Genomic DNA, 21,474 nt, shown 5'->3' on the forward strand with positions numbered 1-21,474 from the left:
GAATTAGGTAGAATAAGCTTTGTTTTACAGTTTTTTTCTTACCCTTTATTTGCATATATAAAATATAGCATACATGCTTAAACATACACATAGTATGTATTAGGGTTCTCTAGAGGGACAGAACGAATAGGATAGGTGTATATATGAAGGGGAGTTTATTAAGGAGTATTGATTCACATGATCACAAGATGAAGTCCCACAATAAGGCGTCTGCAAGCTGAGGAGCAAGGCAGCCAGTCGGAGTCCCAAAACCTCACAAGTAGGAAGACCAACAGTGCAGCCTTCAATTTGTGGCCTAAAGCCCAAGAGCCCCTGACAAACCACTGGTGTAAGCCTACGAGTCCAGAAGCTGAAGAACTTGAGTCTGATGTTCGAGGGCAGGAAGCATCCAACACAGGAGAAAGATGAAGGCTGGAAGACTTAAAACAAGTTAGCTCCATCCACCTCCATCTGTCTGTTTTTTCTAGTTGTGCTGGCAGCCAGTTGGATCATGCCCACCCACATTGTGGGTGTGTCTTTCTGAGGGTGGGTCTTCCCCTCCCACTCCACTGATTCAAATGTTAATCTCTTCTGGCAACACCCAGAAACACCCGGATACACCCAGAATCAGTACTTTGTATCCTTCAATCCGATCAAGTTGACACTTAATATTAACCAGCACAGAGTATATATGTGCATTGTAACATGTTTATTATAAACACTCATGTAATCATCACAGAGGTCAAGAGATAGGACGTTGCTAGCACTTGAGGTTGCCAGTGTGCCCTTCTCCAGTCAGCCTTCTTCTTTCCCCTTAAAGGCTATCAGTTTCATGTTTATTAGGATAATTATCTCCTTGCTTTTTTTTGTAGTTTTATCAGTTACTGATGCATCCCTAAGCAATATAGCTTAATTTTGCCTGCTTATGAACTTTCTTATGAATAGAATAATACTATATGTATTTTTTTGTCCTGCTTTGTTCACTTCATATTATATATATGAGAGTCATCCATGTTTCTACTTGTAGATCTAATTATTTATTACTATGTAGTATTTCATTGTGAGTCTATGACAGTTTATGCATTCTATTAATACTGTATTTCCCGTTTGGGGTTCTGAATGTGCTGTTTGAACATTACTGTGCATATATATCATAATGTACATGTGCACATTTTTTTTTTGAGACAGAGTCTACCCTTAATATACTTGAAACATACTTTTCCCCTAACAGCTGACACATATTTCTTCAGTGTTTCTTAGGCCTTTTGTTTCTCCTCCTTTTCTCCTTTTTTTTTCCTTGTCTTGTCTACTTGTGAAAGGTATGAAGAATGATTGGGGAGATGGACTGACAGGTCAACCAAAGGGAAGCTGACTAGCCTAGACAGGGGAATTTAAACTAAATTGGGCAAAGTTCTGATATCAAAGCTTGGGCATTAGCAACCTATCATACTATGTGTATACCAAATGCAGCATAGGAGGGGATTTAATTTTTTAGCGTGTTGCCATTGTTACCGAAACACAAGGGATTGGTCTAGGCCCTGTTGCGTACCACACAGAAAGCCAGTGACTAAGATAACGAGTATTGCAAGGGAAGAAGGCTTTATTCAGGTGCTGCAGTTGAGGAGACAGGAGATAAGTCTCAAATCCATCTCACTAACCCACTAAAATTAGGAATTTATACAGCAGGGAAGAAATGTAACTACATGTAGAAAGACAGGAATTGTAGGGTATAAGGAACCAATCATGACAAACGAGGGGTCTGGTGTCTCATTGTCCAGATGCAATGATCTGGTAAGTTTCAGCTCCTTTATACTATCTGGGAGGCCTGAAGGTCAGTTTCCTGAGAAAGGAACTCAGAGAAAACAAATAAAAGGCTTTAAGAACAGGAGAGTCAATCTCTGTAATTATCCCCAAACCGTAAACATTAGTTCTATGGGGAAGGTGGGCTAGTTTCACCATCAGGACCACAAAGTGGACCTGATTGGGTTTTGGCTCTCCCTGCTTTTTTTTGCTTTTTGCTGGACCTGTTATGTCCCAAATCAAAGCACCTATTTTTATAATGCGTTGTTAATTAAATATAGGTATTCATTAGGTTAAGTGACAGTAATGATAAGAGTGTACATTTGCATTTTAAAATGAGATTGATAGAGTTCTTTCATTTATTAATACAAAGGGCATTAGAAGTAAACTAATCCAGTCTCCTTTACTTTATTGAGGAGGAAACTGAGCCCTGAGTAGTTAAATGCCATCTTCAAGTTGCATAGCTAAAAAGTGGTAGAGCCACTACTAGGCTGACATGGTTAATCAAATGAAAATCTTGTTAAAATATGGCAGATTTTTAGGGGATAACTTGATACTCAACATCTGTTAAGCAATTTAATGAAACAGTCATCTATTTGTATACGATTTATGAGGGTGTATTTATTTCCCACTGTTGCCATAACAAATCACCACAAGCATGATAACTTAAAACAACAACAGAAATTTATTATCGCAGTTCTGGAGGCACATGTTCAAAATCACATTATCAGTGGGATTGGTTTATTAGGCTCTAAGGGAGAATTCATTCCATGCCTGCTTTCTAGATTCTGTTGGTGACCAGGAGTCCTTGACTTCCTTTGCCTTGTTGCATTTCTTTGCATTTCAATCTCTTACCCTTCATACCTCCTTCTCCTCTGTGTTTATCCTTTTTTGTGTTTCATTCATTGTTAAATTTAGGGCCCACCCTAGATCCAGGATGATCATCTCAGTATCCTTTAATTTAATCATGTTTGCAACACCGTATTTTCAAATAAAGCAGCACTTATAGTTACCAGGGGTTAGCACATAGACTTATCTTTTTGAGGACACTTTTTTTTTGTTTTTTTGTATTTTTGTTTTTTGAGAGGCAGTCTCGCTCTGTCACCCAGGCTGGAGTGCATTGGCGTGATCTCGGCTCACTGCAACCTCAACCTCCCAAGTTCAAGTGATTCTCCTGCCTCAGCCTCCAGAGTAGCTGGGATTACAGGTGCACATCACCATGCCCAGCTAACTTTTGTATTTTTAGTCGAGATGTGATTTCGCCATGTTGACCAGGCTGGTCTCAAACTGACCTCAAGTGATCTGCCCACCTCGGCCACCTGAAGTGCAAGGATTACAGGCGGGAGCCACTGTGCCCGGCCTGAGGGCACTTTTTAACCTGCTAAAGATAATATGGAATTCTTGCTGTTCAGACAGAGTTTCGCTCCTGTCACCCAGACTGGAGTGCAATGGCGTGATCTTGGCTCACTACAACCTCCGCCTCCCAGGCTCAAGAGATTTTCCTACCTCAGTCTCCCAAGTGGCTGGGACTACAGGCACACGCCACTGCACCCGGCTAATTGTTTTTTGTTTCTTTTTTTTTGTAGTGATGGAGTTTTGCCATGTTACCCAGGCTGGTCTGGAACACCTGGCTCAAGTAGTCTGCCCACTTTGGCCTCCCAAAGTGCTGGGATTACAGGCATAAGCCACTGTACCCGGCCATGGCATTCTTGTGCAATATATAAATATATAGAGGTGCAAAATAAACTGTATGCTAATGTAGTGCATGGTATCCCCTTTCATAAGAACCCTCACTAGACAACCAAGGAAACCAAAGACTGAAAACTACAAAACATTGCAGAAAGAAATGAAAGATACAAATAAATAGAAAGAAAACCTATGTTCATGGATTGAAAGATTTCATAGTGTTAAAGTGTCTATGCTACCCAAAGCTCTACAGAGTCAATGAAGTCCTTATCAATCTCTGTGGCACTTTTTACAGAAACAGAAAAACCATCCTACAATTCAAATGGAATCTCAAAGGATCCCAAATGACCAAAACAATCTTGAGAAAGCCGAAGGTCTCACACTTCTTTATTTCAAATCGTATTACAATGCTATACAGTAATCAAAACAGTATGGTACTGGCATAAAGATAAATATGCAGACCAATGGAACAGAGTGGAAAACTTAGGAAAAATACCTTCACATAGCCATCAAATGATCTTTGACAAAGGTTCCAAGACTACACAATGGGGAAAAGGATAGTCTCTTCAATAAATGCTGTTGAATAAACTGAGTATAATGCAGAATGATAAAATTGGACCTTGCACAAATGAGCTCAAAATGGGATCTAAACATAAGACCTGAAACTATAAAACTCCTAAAAGAAAAGATCTGGAAAAAGCTTTATGACCCTAGATTTGGCAGTTATTTCTTAGTTTTGATAACAAAAGTACAAGCAACAAAAGCAAAAATAGACAAATGAGACTAAATCAAACTTTAGTACATGGCAAGGGAAGTCAACAGAGTCAAAAGGTAACCCACAGAATGGGGTATTTGCAAGCCATATACCTAACAAGGGGTTAATATCCAGAATGTATACAAAAAACTGCCACAACTCAACCACAACAAAATAAATGATCCAATTTAGAAATGATTCAAAAAGACTTAAATAAACATTTCTCCAGAGAAGGTATATGAATGGCCAACAGGCATATGAAAAGATGTTCGACATCACTAATCATTAAAGAAATACAAATCAAAACCACATGAGAGGTTACCTCACATGTTAGGATTGCCACTACCAAAAAAGCAGAAAATAACAAATGCTGACCCAGGAAGTGGAGAAATTGGAACTCTTCTGTACTGTTGGTCAGTATGTAGCAATGGTGCAGCTGCTATGAAAAACATTCCAAAGGTTCCTCAGAAAATTAAAAATAGAATTACCTAATTACTCTGGCTAGGCTTCCAGTATTATTTTGAATATAAGTGGCAAAAATGGATGTCCTTTTCTTGTTTCTAGTCTTAAAAGAGAGACCACCATCTTTTCACCATTAAGAATGATGTTACTTGTGGGCTTGTCACAGGTGGCCTTTATTGTGATGCAGAATATTTTGTCTATACCTAATTTGTTGAGTTTTTATCAAGAAATAATGTTGTCTTTAGTCAAATTCCTTTTCTGCATCTGTTGCGATGATGTGGTTTTTGTCTTTCATCCTGTTAATAAAGTGAACCACATATATTTATTTGCATATGTTGAACATCGTTACATCCCAGGGATAAGTCCCACTTGATCATGGTGAATAATCTTTTTAATGTACTCTTGAATACAGTTTGCTAGTATTTTGCCAACATAGTACTTGAAGTCCTAGCCAGAGCAATTAGATATGAAAAAGAATTAAAAGGCATCCAAATAGGAAAGGAAGAAGTTAAATTGTCTGTTTCCTGATGCATGATCTTATATAGAGAAAAGCTAAAGACTCCACCAAAAAACTGTTAGAACTGATTAATGAATTCACTAAAGTTGCATGATACAAATCAACATTCAAAAATTGGTAACCTTTCTAATATACTAACAATGAACTATCTGAAAAAGAAATTAAGGTAATATGATTTACAAAAGCATCAAAATATCTTAGGAATAAATTTGAGGAGGTAAAAGATCTGTACACAGAAATGATAAACCATTGATGAAAGACATTGTTAAAAAGTTCTTACTCCTCAAAGCAATCCACAGATTCAATGCAGTGCCTACCTATCAAAACTCCAGTCATTCTTTACAGAAATAGAAAAATCAATTAAAAAATTTATGTGAAATCATAAAACACCCCAGATAGCCAAAGCAATTTTGAGCACAAAAGAACAAACCCGTAGGCATCACACTACCTGATTTCAAAATATATTGCAAAGCTGTGGTATTCAAGACAGCATAGTACTAACATAAAAAGAGATACCTCGACCAATAGAATAGGATAGAGAGCCCAGAAATAAATTCGTGCATTTATGGTCAATCAATTTTTTACAAAGATGCCAAGAACATACAATGAAGAAAGTACAGTGTCTTCAATGAATGATGTTGCAAAAAAATGGTACGTACACATGCAGAAGAATGAAATTAAACCGTTATCTCACCCCACGTGCAGAATCAACTGAAATTGGATTAAAGACTTAAACCTAAGACCTTAAACTGTAAAATGGCTAGAAGAAAACAGAAAAAGCTTCACAACATTAATCTCCACAACAGTGAATTTTTTGGATCTGACCCTAAAAGTACAGGAAACAAAAGCTAAACTAGGCAAGTCGAATTGTATTAAACTAAAGAGCTGCACAGCAAAGGAAACAACAGAGTGAAGATGCAACCTACAGATAGTGAGAAAATATTTGCAAATCATACATCTTGATAAGGGGCTAATATCAACAATATATAAGGAACTCAAATTACTCAATAACAAGAAAACAGTTATATTTAAAAATGGGCAAAGAACCTGAGTAGACATTTCTTGAAAGAAGACATGCTTTATTCCACTACCACTTTAATTTTTACCTCTGAGAAGACCTTGGACAAAGAATCATTCCCTGGTGGCTTTGATCTATTTTCTGTAACAACTCTTGACAAATTACTGGAAAGGGTGTAGTAGCAAAGGTCTACCAACACATCAGGATCTGTGGATTAAGAGCCTTTAGTTGAGAAAAAAATGGCTCACTGTAGTCAAACTAAAGAATGAATTTAGATCTGTGTATGATACTCTTTTTACCAAAGAATTGAAAATAAACTTTTGTTTTTCAGTATATAATTTGTATTTTTTTCTCAGCCATTGTCTCACATCCTGCGAATCTAGAAAATTTAGGATTAAAGGTAAACTAGTTTAAAAAGTGGTTATTGGCCGGGCGCAGTGGCTCATGCCTGTAATCCCAGCATTTTGGGAGGCCGAGGTGGGTGGATCACCTGAGGTCAGGAGTTTGAGACCAGCCTGGCCAACATGGTGAAACCCTGTCTCTACTAAAAATACAAAAACTAGCCATGTGTGGTGGAGGGCGCCTGTAATCCCAGCTACTTGGGAGGCTGAGGCAGGAGAATCTTTTGAACCTGGGAGGTGGAGGCTACAGTGAGCTGAGATCATACCACTGCACTCCAGCCTGGGCAACAAAGCAAGACTGTCAAAAAAAAAAAAAAAGGAGGGTTTGCTGCTTAGGTTTTGTTTTTTAATTTAATAATCCATTGATTAACTACTGAAAAACATGTTTTAAATGTTTAAAGTATACATAATACTCCAGCCTTTAGTAGGTATAAATGTATCAGCTTTTATAGTTATAAAAATAGTATACTTCATCTGATTTATTTGGAGGAATAGAAAAAACTAAGGATTAGGGATAACAGAAGAGGGCAAAGACTAAGGTAGATGTATAACAATATTTTTAATATCTCTTGTTGACCTGGCTAAAATGAAGATACTTTTTAAAATCCATCCTTTTTTGCTTTTAAGAAAACATTTAAAATTAAATTCAAGTGCTGATTTAATGTAAAATTCTATACTTTTATTATTGAAAAGGCAAATCCAGAATAGACTAACCTTTTGTATGTTCTCAAAATAAAATAATATGACTCCTACTTTCTGTGATGGCTGTATAATACTTTTTATAATAAAACCACAACAGTCTTCTTTCCCCCTCCATAAAAAGCATGATTATGAGTTATGATAAAAGCTTCAGTGACCTGGAGGGAAGGATGGGGGAGGGGGAGACCTTTCACTTACAAAGGCTGAAAATTGGTATATTTTTGTGTTTTTGCTTCCAGATTTTGTACTTCAGCTGCTGATATGAAAATTAGATTATTTACTTCAGATCTTCAAGATAAAAATGAATATAAGGTATGTTGACAACTGTCTAAATCTTTAGACTTTATTTTAAAACGTGTTTGTTTTTTGCTTTTTTAATTGGATTTATTCTAATTTAAAATGGCTTTTTATGGTCATCATTAAAGTATATAATTTAGGGTCTCATTTACTCTACTGTAGGTTATAGTAACTAGCTTACTATATTACTAAGAACTAGGTTCTTAATAATGACTGCAGGTTATAAATCTGATATCTCTTATTGAAATATTAGGTAGGAACAACAAATAAAGAACTAGAAACTTACAGTTGGATATAGTAGGAGTATGATAGACATGACCATTCATAGAGTAAGGGTTGAACTTCATGGGAACAAATGATCAGTACAGCATAGCACAGGCAGGATTCCAAAGTGGTTAAGAGCACAGACACAGAAGCCAGATTCCTTGCATTTAAACCCCAGTATTATTAATTAGTAATGTGTGACCTTGGTTGAGTAACCTAATCTCTTTGTGCTAATATCCTTACCTGTAAAATGTGGGTAATCATAGCAGCTGCCTTATAGGATTATGAGCATTGACTGAGCAAATTCATATAAAACGCTTAGAATAATGTTGGTACATAGTAAACGCCATATGTGTTTTCTGTTACTATAATAATGACCCTCAGATTGGGTTGAAATTGCATCATGTTTTCTTATAAGAATGGTATTGCCTTCTTGGCTTTCTAATAAGCCAAAATATGAATACTGTTATAAAACAAAGATAAATTATAAACCTTTCCAATCATTTAGAAAATAGTAAAAAAAAAAAATGCTGTAAGCTATTTACAATGGGCTTAATGTACTGTATGGATTGGTTAATTTAAGGCTGTACCAGAAATAACCAAGTATATAAATGGCACATAAAATTTTGACTTATCCATAGTTAATATGCTAGTTACAATACACATTAAACATTTACTATTAATTTAGTTCATCTTGTAGACTGTGACAGAAGCTTTGGAGAATGATTTGGAGGACCTGGGTTTGTTAAAGTTGCTCAGGAATGTTTGACCCAAATCCTTTTTTTCTTGTTTAATGTTATATTTCTACATAGTGAGCAGTACTATATATAACTGCTTTAATAACCTCAGAACTGAGATCAAATTTGAGTTTTTGGAAAGAAGGAAGGGTAGAAAGAATGATAACCATTAAAGTAATTATCTGACAGGCCTATTTAGCATTTCAACTGTGAAGATTTAGACAGATTGAGCCTTACCTGCTCACACAGTCCTCCACTGTGCAACTTCTCATTTGTTGCTTCTGTGTCAAGACGATTTTTTGTGTTTGTGATGACTATCAGCTTATAACAACCAGCTGTCTTCACTGCTGGCAGTCACATTGAGCGTGTAAATGAAGGCATTAGATGGGGAAGTCCATTCTGTGTATTTTTGTTAAGTAGTAGTGAGTATGCAGAACAACAGATAAAAGGTAAAAAGCCTAGAGGTACTCTACCTCAGTACCCTAAAAAGTACCCCTAAAGGTACCCTAAAAAAGTACCCCTCAGTACCCTAAAAAGTACCCCTAAAAAGTTTTCTAGCTCTAATTTTTATTTAGGCTTTATATAATAAGTGAGAAAGGAGGTGATATGAGGACAGGTACAATAAAAATGTGTGTGTGTTTTCGTAAGAAATGCATACTAGAAAAGAAAGACTAAGCTAATAGTGTGTTGAATGATCAATTTCTTTCCAAGATAAACCTTCCAGAAAAGTGGGTGTATAAATCATGCTTTAAAAATAGCAGATTGCTTAAGAAATATTTATAGAAAAACATGCAGTGAAAGCTTTTAAGGCAGTGAAGCAAAAATATTATGTAGGAATATTGTAGGTTATTTTTCTGTTTTCTTACTAAGCTTTATCTTTCTGTTAGGTTTTAGAGGGCCATACAGATTTCATTAATGGTTTGGTATTTGACCCCAAAGAAGGCCAAGAAATTGCAAGTGTGAGTGACGATCACTCCTGTAGGTATGTTGCTTATGTTACAACCACATTTTTAAATTGTCATTTTAATGAGAATTACATTTTTAAAATGAGAAAACAATGTGACTTTTATATAAACTCTGCAGAGTGTTGTAAAAGAAGCATACCTTATTTGAACTGTTGGTATGGCACACACATGAGTTTCAAAACCAGTGAGATGAGTCCTCATCGCCATTAATGAAAACTTCCCTTGCCTCCCATGGGTGTCTTTTATCTCTTATTTAAGATTTTCACATTTCTGAAATCCATATCTATATTGGGCTGGGCACAGTGCCACACGCCTATAATCCCAGCTCTTTGGGAGGCCAAGGTGGGAGGATCACCTGAGGTCAGGAGTTAACGACCAGCCTGACCAACATGGCAAAACTCCATTTCTACTAAACATACAAAAATTAGCCATGCATGGTAGTGCACACTTGTAATCCCAGCTACTTGAGGGGCTGAAGCAAGAGAATCGCTTGGGCCTGGGAGGCTGAGGTTGCAGTGAGCCAAGATTGTGCCACTGCACTCCAGCCTGGGTGACAGAGCGATACACCATCTCAAAAACACACACACACACACACACACACACACACACACAAACATATATTGGATCAAATTCTTCAATATTGGACAAGATGAGTAGGAGTAAAATGCAGTTGTCAAATTACTTCACAGATGTTGTATAAGTTAGTGTGTAATAATGAACTATGACTCTCATCTGCTTTGTAAGACTGATGGAAAATTTAGTGTTTTGATAAAATCAGTGGTTTCTACATAAGGTTTTTTTTTAGATACAATACATTTAACTATTATGTTCTTCTACCTCACCCTCTAATTTAGAACAGATGAGGTAGCTATAACATTTTAATAGTGCCTAAAGGTGGAGAATTTTACAAGTAAAGAACAAGATGAAAAGGAAGAATAGCAGGTGGAAATAAGCTGAGGAGTCAGGAGTGGAATGAGTGCATCAGTCATTGGAAGGGTGTCAGTTGCTTCATTTGCTTTAACAGCACTGAGGAAGAGAAAAACTGCTGCTCTGCTGTTTTGCATAATGTTTCATAAAACTCTGCCAAAATCCTTAGTATTTATTAGTACTTATGTACATATAAAACTATTAAATATGTATGAGTTCACATTAGAAGTAAAGCTGCTAGCTACTTTTTAAATTTTTAATCTTCTTAATATAGCTCATCTTTTTAAAGTGATAGAGTCATAGGCCATTATTCTTTATGTACTGTCTGTTAAAATTTTCATGTCAGAGATATGAAAGATTTATATGACATTAAGATTCTAGGGCCCCAAGTACTACAAAATCAAGTTTGTATAGTGACCTGAAGAGTAAATGGAATTGTTTTAAGATGAAAATTCAATCACTGGAAATAAATAATGGCATTTCAGCCCTTTAAAACGTAAGACTGTCCTAATCACAAGCATTTGGAATAATGAAACCTGCAAAGGGGGAAAATGAGTGTCTCTGCAAGCCAAGGAATCACCTCTGAATAGTGAACAAAAGCCAGAGAGACCTAGGATCACACTCAGCATCTATGTTTTTGTTGGTTTGTTTTCTTATGACTCAGTTTTTTTTGTACACTAGCAAAATTATCTAAAAATTTAGGGGACTCACATAGGGTGAATAACTTTTTATTTTGTGAAATATAATACTCTTTACTGCCTTCTACCATTATCATTTTATAAAAGAAAGGACATTATTACTCTAAAAAGTAGGAAAGGCATAACTAAAGAGTAAGTCTTTTCATTTAAATAAACTAATTTTTTAAAACCTCACTACATTGCTCCTAAGTTTCTCATTTTGCCAGACTGTGGTTGTTGATATTAGTGTTCAACAAATATTTGCTTTCCTTTCACCCTCCCATGAAAGGAGATTTTCCCACCTGATTGGCCCTACCTTTGTGAATTGTTTAGGCCAATGTAGCATTAACAGGTGTGACACAGCAGAAGCTTCAAATGTTTTGCCTGGCTTGACTTGACCTCCTGTGCTCTGTCATTTGCTATAAGATGAGCATGTCCTAGATAGCTACCGATCACAGAATGAGAAACACATGGAGCAGATATGGACCCATATGGCATTATGGAAACAGAGCTTCCCATAGACCCATGTGCAAGAAATGTATGCTTATTTTTGTAAACCACTGAGATTTTCGGGTTGATGCACATCAAAGTATTTTTAGATTTTACGGCTTAGTTCACCAACCAAAAATAAACAACTCTGATTGGTTATTAAAGCCAAACCTCTTAGGCCAAAACCTAAGCAATATAGGTAAGATTTTTTTAAAAAACGGAACACATATAAAAACAAATTTAAAATGAGAAAGAGTAGATAGTATCATACACTCTAATAACAAGAAAAGAAGGAATTCTGAGAGAACATATGTGATAATGTAAGATTCTTATAATATCACATATATTCTTACATTATCACATATGTGACAGACTATCATATGAGCAGTTCTACAACATGTATTCTGTACTGTAAAGAGCAGACTCAGTGCTTACTTAAAAAAAATTTAAATAACCTCAATATTTTGATCTATGCATGTTTTCTGATGTTTGACTTTGACATTTCAAAGAAAGACACGCTATTATAATCAGCTAGCAGAATTTTGCCCTAGGAACACTATTTTAAAACAATCTGTCACCTGAATAGGTTCATGAAATGTATGTGTTGTATTGAAAATTGCCAAATTATGAATCAAATAGAATAAAGAGTCATACTGTGAACCAAGGTACCTCTGATAATACAAAATGTTATTATGGAAGATGATAGATGACATTTTATCTAAGATTCCATCTAGTTTTACTAATCTGTCATCTGTGCAAGTTTATAAGAAAATTGAGTTCTCATTAAAGTCGGTCTTTATCAGTTCCAACGCTGCCTTTCTAACAAACGTTTTATATAATGCCTACCACACCTTTTTAAATGAAACTCACTGAAAATGTAGCCTTCCAAATATGTAAGTACAGAAAATTGTTATAGTCCCTTAATTTTATTATATATTTCTATAAAAGGAAAACCAATAGAATAATAATGCATTGTGTATAAGCTCAGATACAACTACATATGAAGACATAGTGAGGTAGTCTTTGTTATTCTTTACAACGAATAAGACTGAGTATCAGAAAAATTAGATAACACGAAAATGAAAGGCAGAGGCAAGGCAGTCAAGTTGCACAGTTGCAAGGATTTATGAGTTGTGTAGAGTATAATGTGAATAGTGCCACCTGGAGTTCTACAGTGTCATAGCCCTGAGCACATCTACAGTTGTAATAGAATGAAATTAAATCTCATAAGAGAAATAGGGAAATACAGGTAATCAAAATAGGAATAACATAGCAAGATAAATCATAGGATGTCAAGTTGGAAAAGTAAGGAAAGACAATATTCTTGCAAATCAGCTAGTTTTTATATGTACAGTATCAAAGTAATTCACTGTTATGCCATGGAATGAAATATTAATGAAGATTGCAGAAAATATCTCTTTTGAAATGTCCCTACTTTTTGGGATTTCTAAAGTTCACTCAGTCATTCAAAAGTCATATAAAATGACTAGCATCACTGGCTCTCATGTGCTAAATGTCTGTGGCACCCCAATAATTAGGACAACCAAAAATAGCCCCTTAGTTATTAGACCAACCCCTTGTTGAGGCACATTGGTTCAGATAATAATATGTGACCAGGCACTATCCTGAGCATTTTTTATGAATTTACTCATTTAATCCTCAAACACCTTATAGGATAGGTTATTTTAGTATTCCCCTTTTATAGCAGTCTGTCTCGTTAAGTACTGAAGTATACTGTTTCTACTTTAAGGTTCTCTAAGAGATTTTAGTCTTTTGGGGTTATTGAAAAAGCAAATGTTCCTATTACCTGTCCATTCTGATCAAAATCAAGCATTAGTTATGGCTTCATAAAATTGATAGAATTGTATTTAGAGTCATGTCTATAGAAGTGTTATCATCTTCTGCTGGTAAAGAATTTATCGCTTTTAAAGATACCTTTGACATCACACTCTAGTACCGATTCTTGAAATGAAGATGTTAGGTTCCTTCTTCATACCACATTAGCCCAGTTATTCAGATAAAAAAGAGGAGAAAATGCAGGCTGCCACAGAGAGCTGCATGGTATCAGTGATGCCTAAGTAACAGAGGGTTTGACTGCTGCTGAGAAACAGACTTTTCTGGAGGGTAGGGAAAGCTATTCTGGAGTAGGTTACTTTAAACTTTCACTAATAAGGTATTTTGTGGATTCGGCCATGCTTTGCTGCCGTAGAGGACATCACACAGCTTAGAAGAATGCTCTTCTGGTAGTAATAGAAGAGCCTAGAAGAATGCTCTTCTGGTAGTAAAAGAATGCTTTTCTGTGCCGGGTGCGGTGGCTCAAACCTGTAATCCCAGCACTTTGGGAGGCCGAGACGGGTGGATCACGAGGTCAGGAGGTCGAGACCATCCTGGCTAACATGGTGAAACCCCGTCTCTACAAAAAAATATAAAAAATTAGCCGGGCGAGGTGGCGGGCACCTGTAGTCCCAGCTACTCCGGAGGCTGAGGCAGGAGAATGGCGTAAACCCGGGAGGCGGAGCTTGCAGTGAGCTGAGATCCGGCCACTGCACTCCAACCTGGGCGACAGAGTGAGACTCCGTCTCAAAAAAAAAAAAAAAAAAAAAAAGAATGCTTTTCTGTATGAAAAGTATATATATACTTACTATTTCTGTAAGTATATATATTACAGAAAAGTATATATATACTTTTCTTACAGAAAAAGTAAGTATATATATACTTTTCTTACAGAAAAGTATATATATATACACACACTTACAGAAAAGTATATATCTTGATGAAGAAATATGTATCTTTATGAAAAAGGTGCCATTACTGAAACAAAAAGCAAGCGTCTGAGAGATGTGTTTAATAAAAGAAATTCCCAAGTAAAGCATGGAGTTTCTAGTCATTCAGCCTCATATTCTACACCATTTTCTTTATGATCCTTCATCATGTCTACCATATGCAAATGCACTCACATGCATATACATGTATATATAAAAATGTATATGTACACATATATACACAGGTTGATACAAATACTGATGCTTTATGTGTGTGTATGTGCATATGCACAGAAAAATATAAATACTTATGTTCATAGTTATGACCTAGTGCCATTGAAAGAAGGCTAAAATTATTATGGTATTTGAGAGGTAAAGAAGTGCATATTCATTTAGAAAAAATTATTATCTCTTCCTGCAAAAGAAGGTAAAAGTGTCATTTAAGTATTTAATGGGTTAAGCTTATTATTTTTTAAAACTCACTAATACAGAACATCTCATTTCCAGTCATTGCCAAATAACAGATGTTTTTGTATATTAGAAACAGTACCATTCTGTAAGAACAAGTCAGATCAACAAGTATTTATTAAACACATTTAGTATACCCAATATTTAGTACTTTGGGGGATACAAAAGAAATACAAGACCCAGCACTCACTGTAACTACAAAGGATATCAGGAGTAAATCCCATCCCTCCTCCTCATCCCTCAATAATCTTTTAAAATATTTGGTAAAAGTTTATGGTGAAAGAAAACTGATTTCTAGTAACCAGGGAATTTTTAGTTTAATAAAATATAGGTGTGCATATAATGTTCCATTCACTTTCCCTATAAGCCATGGAATATTTGTAGTTGTCATGTTCTAACTGGGATCACTTTTTAAAAGAATGAGAGAAGGGTGGCTTATAAAAAATAAAGAATAAGATAATAGGAATGTAACCAAATCACTGTATAAAGGAATACTAAATTACTTAAGCTATTCACTAAGCCAGTAAAATAGTTGTTTGAAAAATGTTACAAGAGGAAAAAGGATTTTTATCAAATTTGTTCAAGCTATGTGTTTTTCATATTACCTCTGTTTATGTACATTTGCAAGTCTTTAAGATCCGTAATTAAGGTGAAGTGTTCTTCCTCCACCCCTACCCCAATTGAGATCACAAAATATGCAATGTACTTAATAATAGTCCTTGTGGGAAACAGCAAAAAGGAAACTGAGAGCCTTCTGAAGGTAGGCCAGTGAAGCATTCTTTGGAAAGTAATCCACATCTCGGAGTGCATAAACCATGCCTGGGTACAAAGTATGATCAGAATAATTTACATGATTTATTATAGTGTTATAGTTAAAATTCAGGAAAAATTCCCTGCTTGTCTTCTAAAACTCACTCTAATTTTTTGTAACATTTTGAATCAAGATCAGTTATTGCATAGTTCTAACAAAAGCCTTGAGAAAGGGATAAAATGGACACTTTGTGTTGAGCGTGGTAATACTTTAGCTCCAGTGATAGAACATAGAGATTGTCTTTAAAAGAAGTCTCCAAAAATTATACTAAAACCTGTTTATCACTTTTGCAGACATTTTTAAATTCAATGCAATGAAATAGTGTGTTAATGAAAGACTGTAATAGAGTAGAAGTCAGTAAAGTGATGAAAAAGTTTTCTAAAACTTGACATGATCATTTACTGGTAAAATCACTCTCTAGTAGCCAATACTTTGTTCTTTTTTGTATGCCCTTGTAGATGAAATACAAAACAAGTACTTAATAAAATATACCACCAAATCAGTGACTATAGTAATTTAAGCTTGCTTTAGGTGGCCCTCATGTGGTTACAGTAAGTGGATTGTAAAATGGGAATCATATCCATAAACAGTTTCCAGATTTTGAAAGACCATTGATATGAATGATGGAGTACTTTCTCTTATTGATAGCTTTAGTATTCAGCATATAGTCAAATTTTAAGTTGTAAAGTTTATCAAAATTTTTCTTGGATAAAATGAAATGCTAATATTTCCTGGGTAGTGTTACTGTTGCTTGTGTTAAGGCTTATGTTAGTTAAAGAAAAAGCCCTTCTACTCTGAATTCCTTAAAGACGAAATCATTACACATGGTCTGTTTGAAAACTAACATATGGTATTTCTTTGCAGTTGAGTTTAATTTTTGAAGTTTATTTTTAAATGTGACAAAATTTCTCAATTTCCATCCTTCAAAAATTTATCTGTCTGTGTAAGTTAAATGAGATGTTAACAATTCTCCTCTGAGACAGCCTCAGTTTCTCACCTCTGTGATAATAAATTGTAGTTTCTGCTCAATTTGTTTACAATTACAAGAAATCAAAATGAAGAAACAGCATATAAATTGATAAGATTTTTACCCTCCCCAAAGCTTTGTGAAGATGTATAATAGATTAAATTTTGTGTGGTATAGTTTATTAGTGTTCTGTATGAAACAGGGCACCTCTTTCCTTCTCTCTCCACCCTCAAAGTACACACAACCTTTATTATCAACTCTGATTTTGACTTACTATTTTCAGTTATTGAGGGGTAAGATAATAAGCATGTACAATTATCTCATTTTCGCCCTCTTAAATCTTGCTCTGAAGTCAGTAAAACTTCTAATAATAATCTTTTATCATTAGTACTGCTAGTACATTAAAACTACTGCTACAGCTACTACTTGCTCAGTAGTCTCAGGTTTTAAAAAAAAAAAGAATTAATCTAATCTTATTTTCTAAATATATTTGGACACACATACTGAAAGTACCCTTTACAAAATTCTTACTTCCGACTATCCTGCTATTTTGTTGTCTCCACTTTTAAGGCTTTTGCCTAGCTGTCAAAGTTCTCCATAGTCTCAACCATAAACTGACAAAGTTTCTTTACCAGCTCTAACCTACCATACCCACCGTAAAGATTTGTCCATCTAATCTCTAGATGTGGGCTTTCACTTACATGGTTCCCCACCTCTGAACTCCTTTTGCACTTAAAATCTGATATTTTAGCACTTTGCAAAATGTTCCACTTTTCTTTCTAATTGTGTGCTCATTTACTAAGGAAACACACCATGGCTTCCCTACTTTGAATCATCTATAACCTGATTTACTTAGTAATTGATTGATTAGAACTAAGAGAAAATCCTAGTTTTGCTCAGTGAAAAATCTGTTTCTTGTCTAAGAATGTTGAGGATGCCTTTCCTGTACCAGTGACGTTGTAAAGTGCCTGCTAGTCCTTATAACTATATCTCTGTATTACTTTGTTCTTTCTTTCTTATTTAATTAATCAATACACAGATTCATGTGATCCAGTCATGTCTTTTAGAAAGATTATGGTTCATATTTTTTGCTTTACCAGTTAGGGCCAAATGGATACAGATGTGTCATTTAATGTCATCCGTTCCTTCTTTTGTGTTGTCAAAAACCATTTGGTAGTAGAAATTCCCTTCTGGAATGAATTCACTAGCAAACAATGAGCTGCCAAAAATGTTAAAAATGGAGAATGAACAATTAAACAGAGTATTACCCAGGAAATTTCCTTTTGAATCCTCAGACAGAACATCTTTCTTTACTAATGTCCATTTAAAAGACCTTTGAGAATATCTAGGATATCCCCAGTATGCCAACACCCAATTTATGGGACCTTTTTATTAATTAAATGGGACAATAACATTTAAATACCATATGGTAGAGATACTTAATCTTCTGCTGAAAAGCACTCGGCCTGAAATGGAGCAATAATTATAGCAATAAAATACTAAAAGTAAAATAATCGTAATTCATAATCTTAGATCTGGATAGCTCTCTATCCCATCATTTTACAGCTAAATCTAAGAGTTCTATTTAGGACCACAATGTTAGGAGGGATGGGGATGTTTATTATAATTATAGTTCAAATTAGATGAAAACTGTCATTTTATTTCACTTGAGGAGTGATGCTTTATTTACCTAGTTCCCATTTGATTTGGTCTGTATTGGCATCTTAATATGTCAGCACATAACTTTGCCATAAAAGCTTGTCCTTTTAAATTTCCCTTGCAAACATTTAAATATGTACATATGTATATTAATATAAATCCTAGGTTTTGTCTAAGGTAATTAAACCTGATAACATTTATTATGTACTTTTATACTTTGATAAGTGGTCTGTTATCTTTTCATATGCTTGATTATGTGTATTATGAAGGCTGTGGGGTTTTTTTTGGTTTTTGGTTTTTTTTTGAGACAGTCTCACTCTGTTTCCTGGGCTAGAGTATAGTGGCGAAATCTCAGCTTACTGCAACCTCTGCCTCCCAGATTCAAGCAATTCTCCTGCCTCAGCCTCCCGAGTAGTTGGGATTACAGGCGCCCACCAGCATGCCCAGCTAATTTTTGTATTTTTAGTAGAGACAGGGTTTCACCATATTGGTCAGACTGGTCTCGAACTCCTGACCTCAGGTGATCTGCCTGCCTCAGCCCCCCAAAGTGCTGGAATTACAGGTGTGAGCCACAGCGCCCGGCCGGCTGTGAGCTTTTAAAGCATTTCTCTTTCTGTGATGCACCACTTTCCTAAAAAGTGTGCTTCTGTGGTTATAACTGACTTTGCAATAGTAATAATTTTGGAAATATTAAAACCTGATTTTTCAGATTTTGAATTTTTTCTTTTATAGTAGAAATCCTGTTGTCTGACGTGGTCTAGACCAAAAGTTTCTTAGATAACAAAAAGTCAGTAAACTCAGGAAATCATTTTAAAAGAATGCCTGCTGCCTTATTTTAATATACGACCCATGTGTATTAAAAACCATTCGCCAGTCATTAGGCCAGTGCTTTTTTTCTTAGGTTATGAGTCCATTGATTGCCTTGGGACCACTTTTTTTGACATGAACCACAACCAAAATACAATGTCTTCAATGAAAATAACACTTAGAAAAGCAGTCTTAATTCAGAATACATCTAGATTTTTATTTTTATTATTTAATCTTTTCAAACTGTCACACATACCTAATTTGAGTGAGGTTTTTTTTTCTCTTTTAGAAACTTACCTTTAGTTGGCACTGACTTGGTTTCATTGAAATAGCTTTCACATTCATATTTTGTCAGTTTATATAAGATTATGTAATTACGTTAATAAGCATGGGTTTACATCACATACAACCAGTGGTTTGCTAAGCAAAGAAGCTATATTCCCTCTTCGTACACATATAACAAATGCACATGTGGGCATATTAGAAAATAGCCTTCTCATTCTTGTCACTTCTATAGAGGGAAAAAAAAAATCTGTCAGAGTCAGTTCAGAGAGATTCTACTGTAGACTGTGTTTACCACATTTTAAAACTTAGGCACATTTGTCCATACATAGATACATGAAAGTAAAATGCAAAAAAAAAGATGAGTTGAGAAATCTACCTTTCAAAATAAGACCACTTGAAAAGCTGTACCTGTTGCCATTCATACAAATAATTGTTTAAGACTGTTTTTGTCAGAGAATGAGAGAAAGTTTTGACTTTTTCCGCTGGTAATTGAATATGAGAGGGGAAAAGGAAATATGAGGTGCAGCCAACTTGGAAAGCTATTTGATGATAACTACCTGCTAAAGTTGAATGTATTTGTAAGCTGTGATCCAGCAATTCCATGCCTAGGTATATACCCAGCAAGTGTGTGTGTGTGTATGTGATCGTATGTGGGTATCTATATTCATTAAAAGACATGTGCAAGAAGGCTTATAGCAGCATTCTTGGTGATGACCAAAAATTGGAAACAACCTAAATGTCTGTCAGGAGTAGAATGAATACATACGTTGTTGTGTACTGCATTAATTGAAGACTGTATAAGGCATTAAGAAAAGACAAATTACAACAACATGCAACAAATGGTGGTAAATCTCACAAAACCTAATGATGAGTAAAAGAAATCAGACCAAGAAAACACGTAACATATGAATATGGACATCATTTTTATAATGTTCAAAAATAGGCAAAAGTAAGCACTAACATTTGAAGTCAGAAGAGTGGGTACCTTTTGTGAGAGAGCAAGGAAGTATGACTGGAAAGGGAGCACAAGACTTTTGGAGTCTTGGAAATACTCTGTTTCTTGATTTAGGTGCCATTCTTTTTGAGTGTCTTCTCTTCGAATTGTACATTTAAGATTTGTGTACTTTTATTATATATGATATACTTCAAAAATTTTATCCAAAGAAGTGACTATCTCATGTAAGTAATATTAACTGGATAAGGTATATAGTAAAGACACAGAAAAATGAGCTGAGCTCCACAAAACGATTTGAGAAGGGCTTAATTAAGGAATCTATCAAAAAGGAAAATAAGACTTAACAACTTAAATTGTCCCATCTGTAGCTAATTTAGTTAGGATAACTAGATTCAGCCCAGTTTGTTGTATTTTACATACTTAGTACTTGGATTGTGTAACCACTAAGAATTATTGAATAAGCATATAATTATAAACCATAAATCATTTTATCCCAATCCCTTGAAAACTAATCTCATTTTTAAGTCAGGTTTTTGTTTGTTTGTTTGTTTTCTTAAATGTCAGGCTTTGTTCAGGATAAAATACTGGTTAAAAATTAGGACGGGCGCGGTGGCTCATGCCTGTAATCCCAGCACTTTGGGAGGCTGAGGCGGGTGGATCACGAGGTCAGGAGATCGAGACCATCCTGGCTAACATGGTGAAACCCCATCTCTACTGAAAATACAAAAAAATTAGCCAGGTGTGGTGGCGGGCACCTGTAGTCTCAGCTACTCGGGAGGCTGAGGCAGAAAAATGGCATGAACCTGGGAGGTGAAGCTTGCAGTGAGCCGAGATCAGGCCACTACACTCCAGCCTGGGCGACAGAGCAAGACTCCGTCTCAAAAAAAAAAAAAAAAAAAATTAGGAAAACTTTGGTTCATTGGACAGGAATACACTTCATTAACTGACCAGTTTTTATTTAATATTTTTATCCATATTTTCTACCTCTTTTGTTTCCTTCATTTGGAAGAAAAAATCATGGAAATATTTTGGAATGTATTTACTCAATTTATATAATAGCCAACAAAACAAATACATATTAGAATAAG

At 35.3% G+C, this 21,474-nt stretch overlaps 1 protein-coding gene across 2 annotated transcripts in view; it reads left to right on the forward strand.

Annotated features, from left to right (window-relative positions):
* The window catches only part of NUP37 (nucleoporin 37), a 47,462-nt gene that overhangs the window by 11,411 nt on the left and 14,577 nt on the right, over positions 1-21,474 (forward strand). For both annotated transcript variants that reach the window (XM_033220877.1, XM_033220878.1), the window contains 2 exons: positions 7,556-7,628; positions 9,502-9,596. In XM_033220877.1, coding sequence (XP_033076768.1) covers positions 7,556-7,628; positions 9,502-9,596 — 168 coding nt within the window. The remainder of the gene's footprint in view (positions 1-7,555; positions 7,629-9,501; positions 9,597-21,474) is intronic.

The sequence above is a fragment of the Trachypithecus francoisi genome, unplaced genomic scaffold (assembly GCF_009764315.1).
Source record: "Trachypithecus francoisi isolate TF-2019V2 unplaced genomic scaffold, Tfra_2.0 Lachesis_group11, whole genome shotgun sequence".
NCBI classification, from domain to species: Eukaryota; Metazoa; Chordata; class Mammalia; order Primates; family Cercopithecidae; genus Trachypithecus; species Trachypithecus francoisi.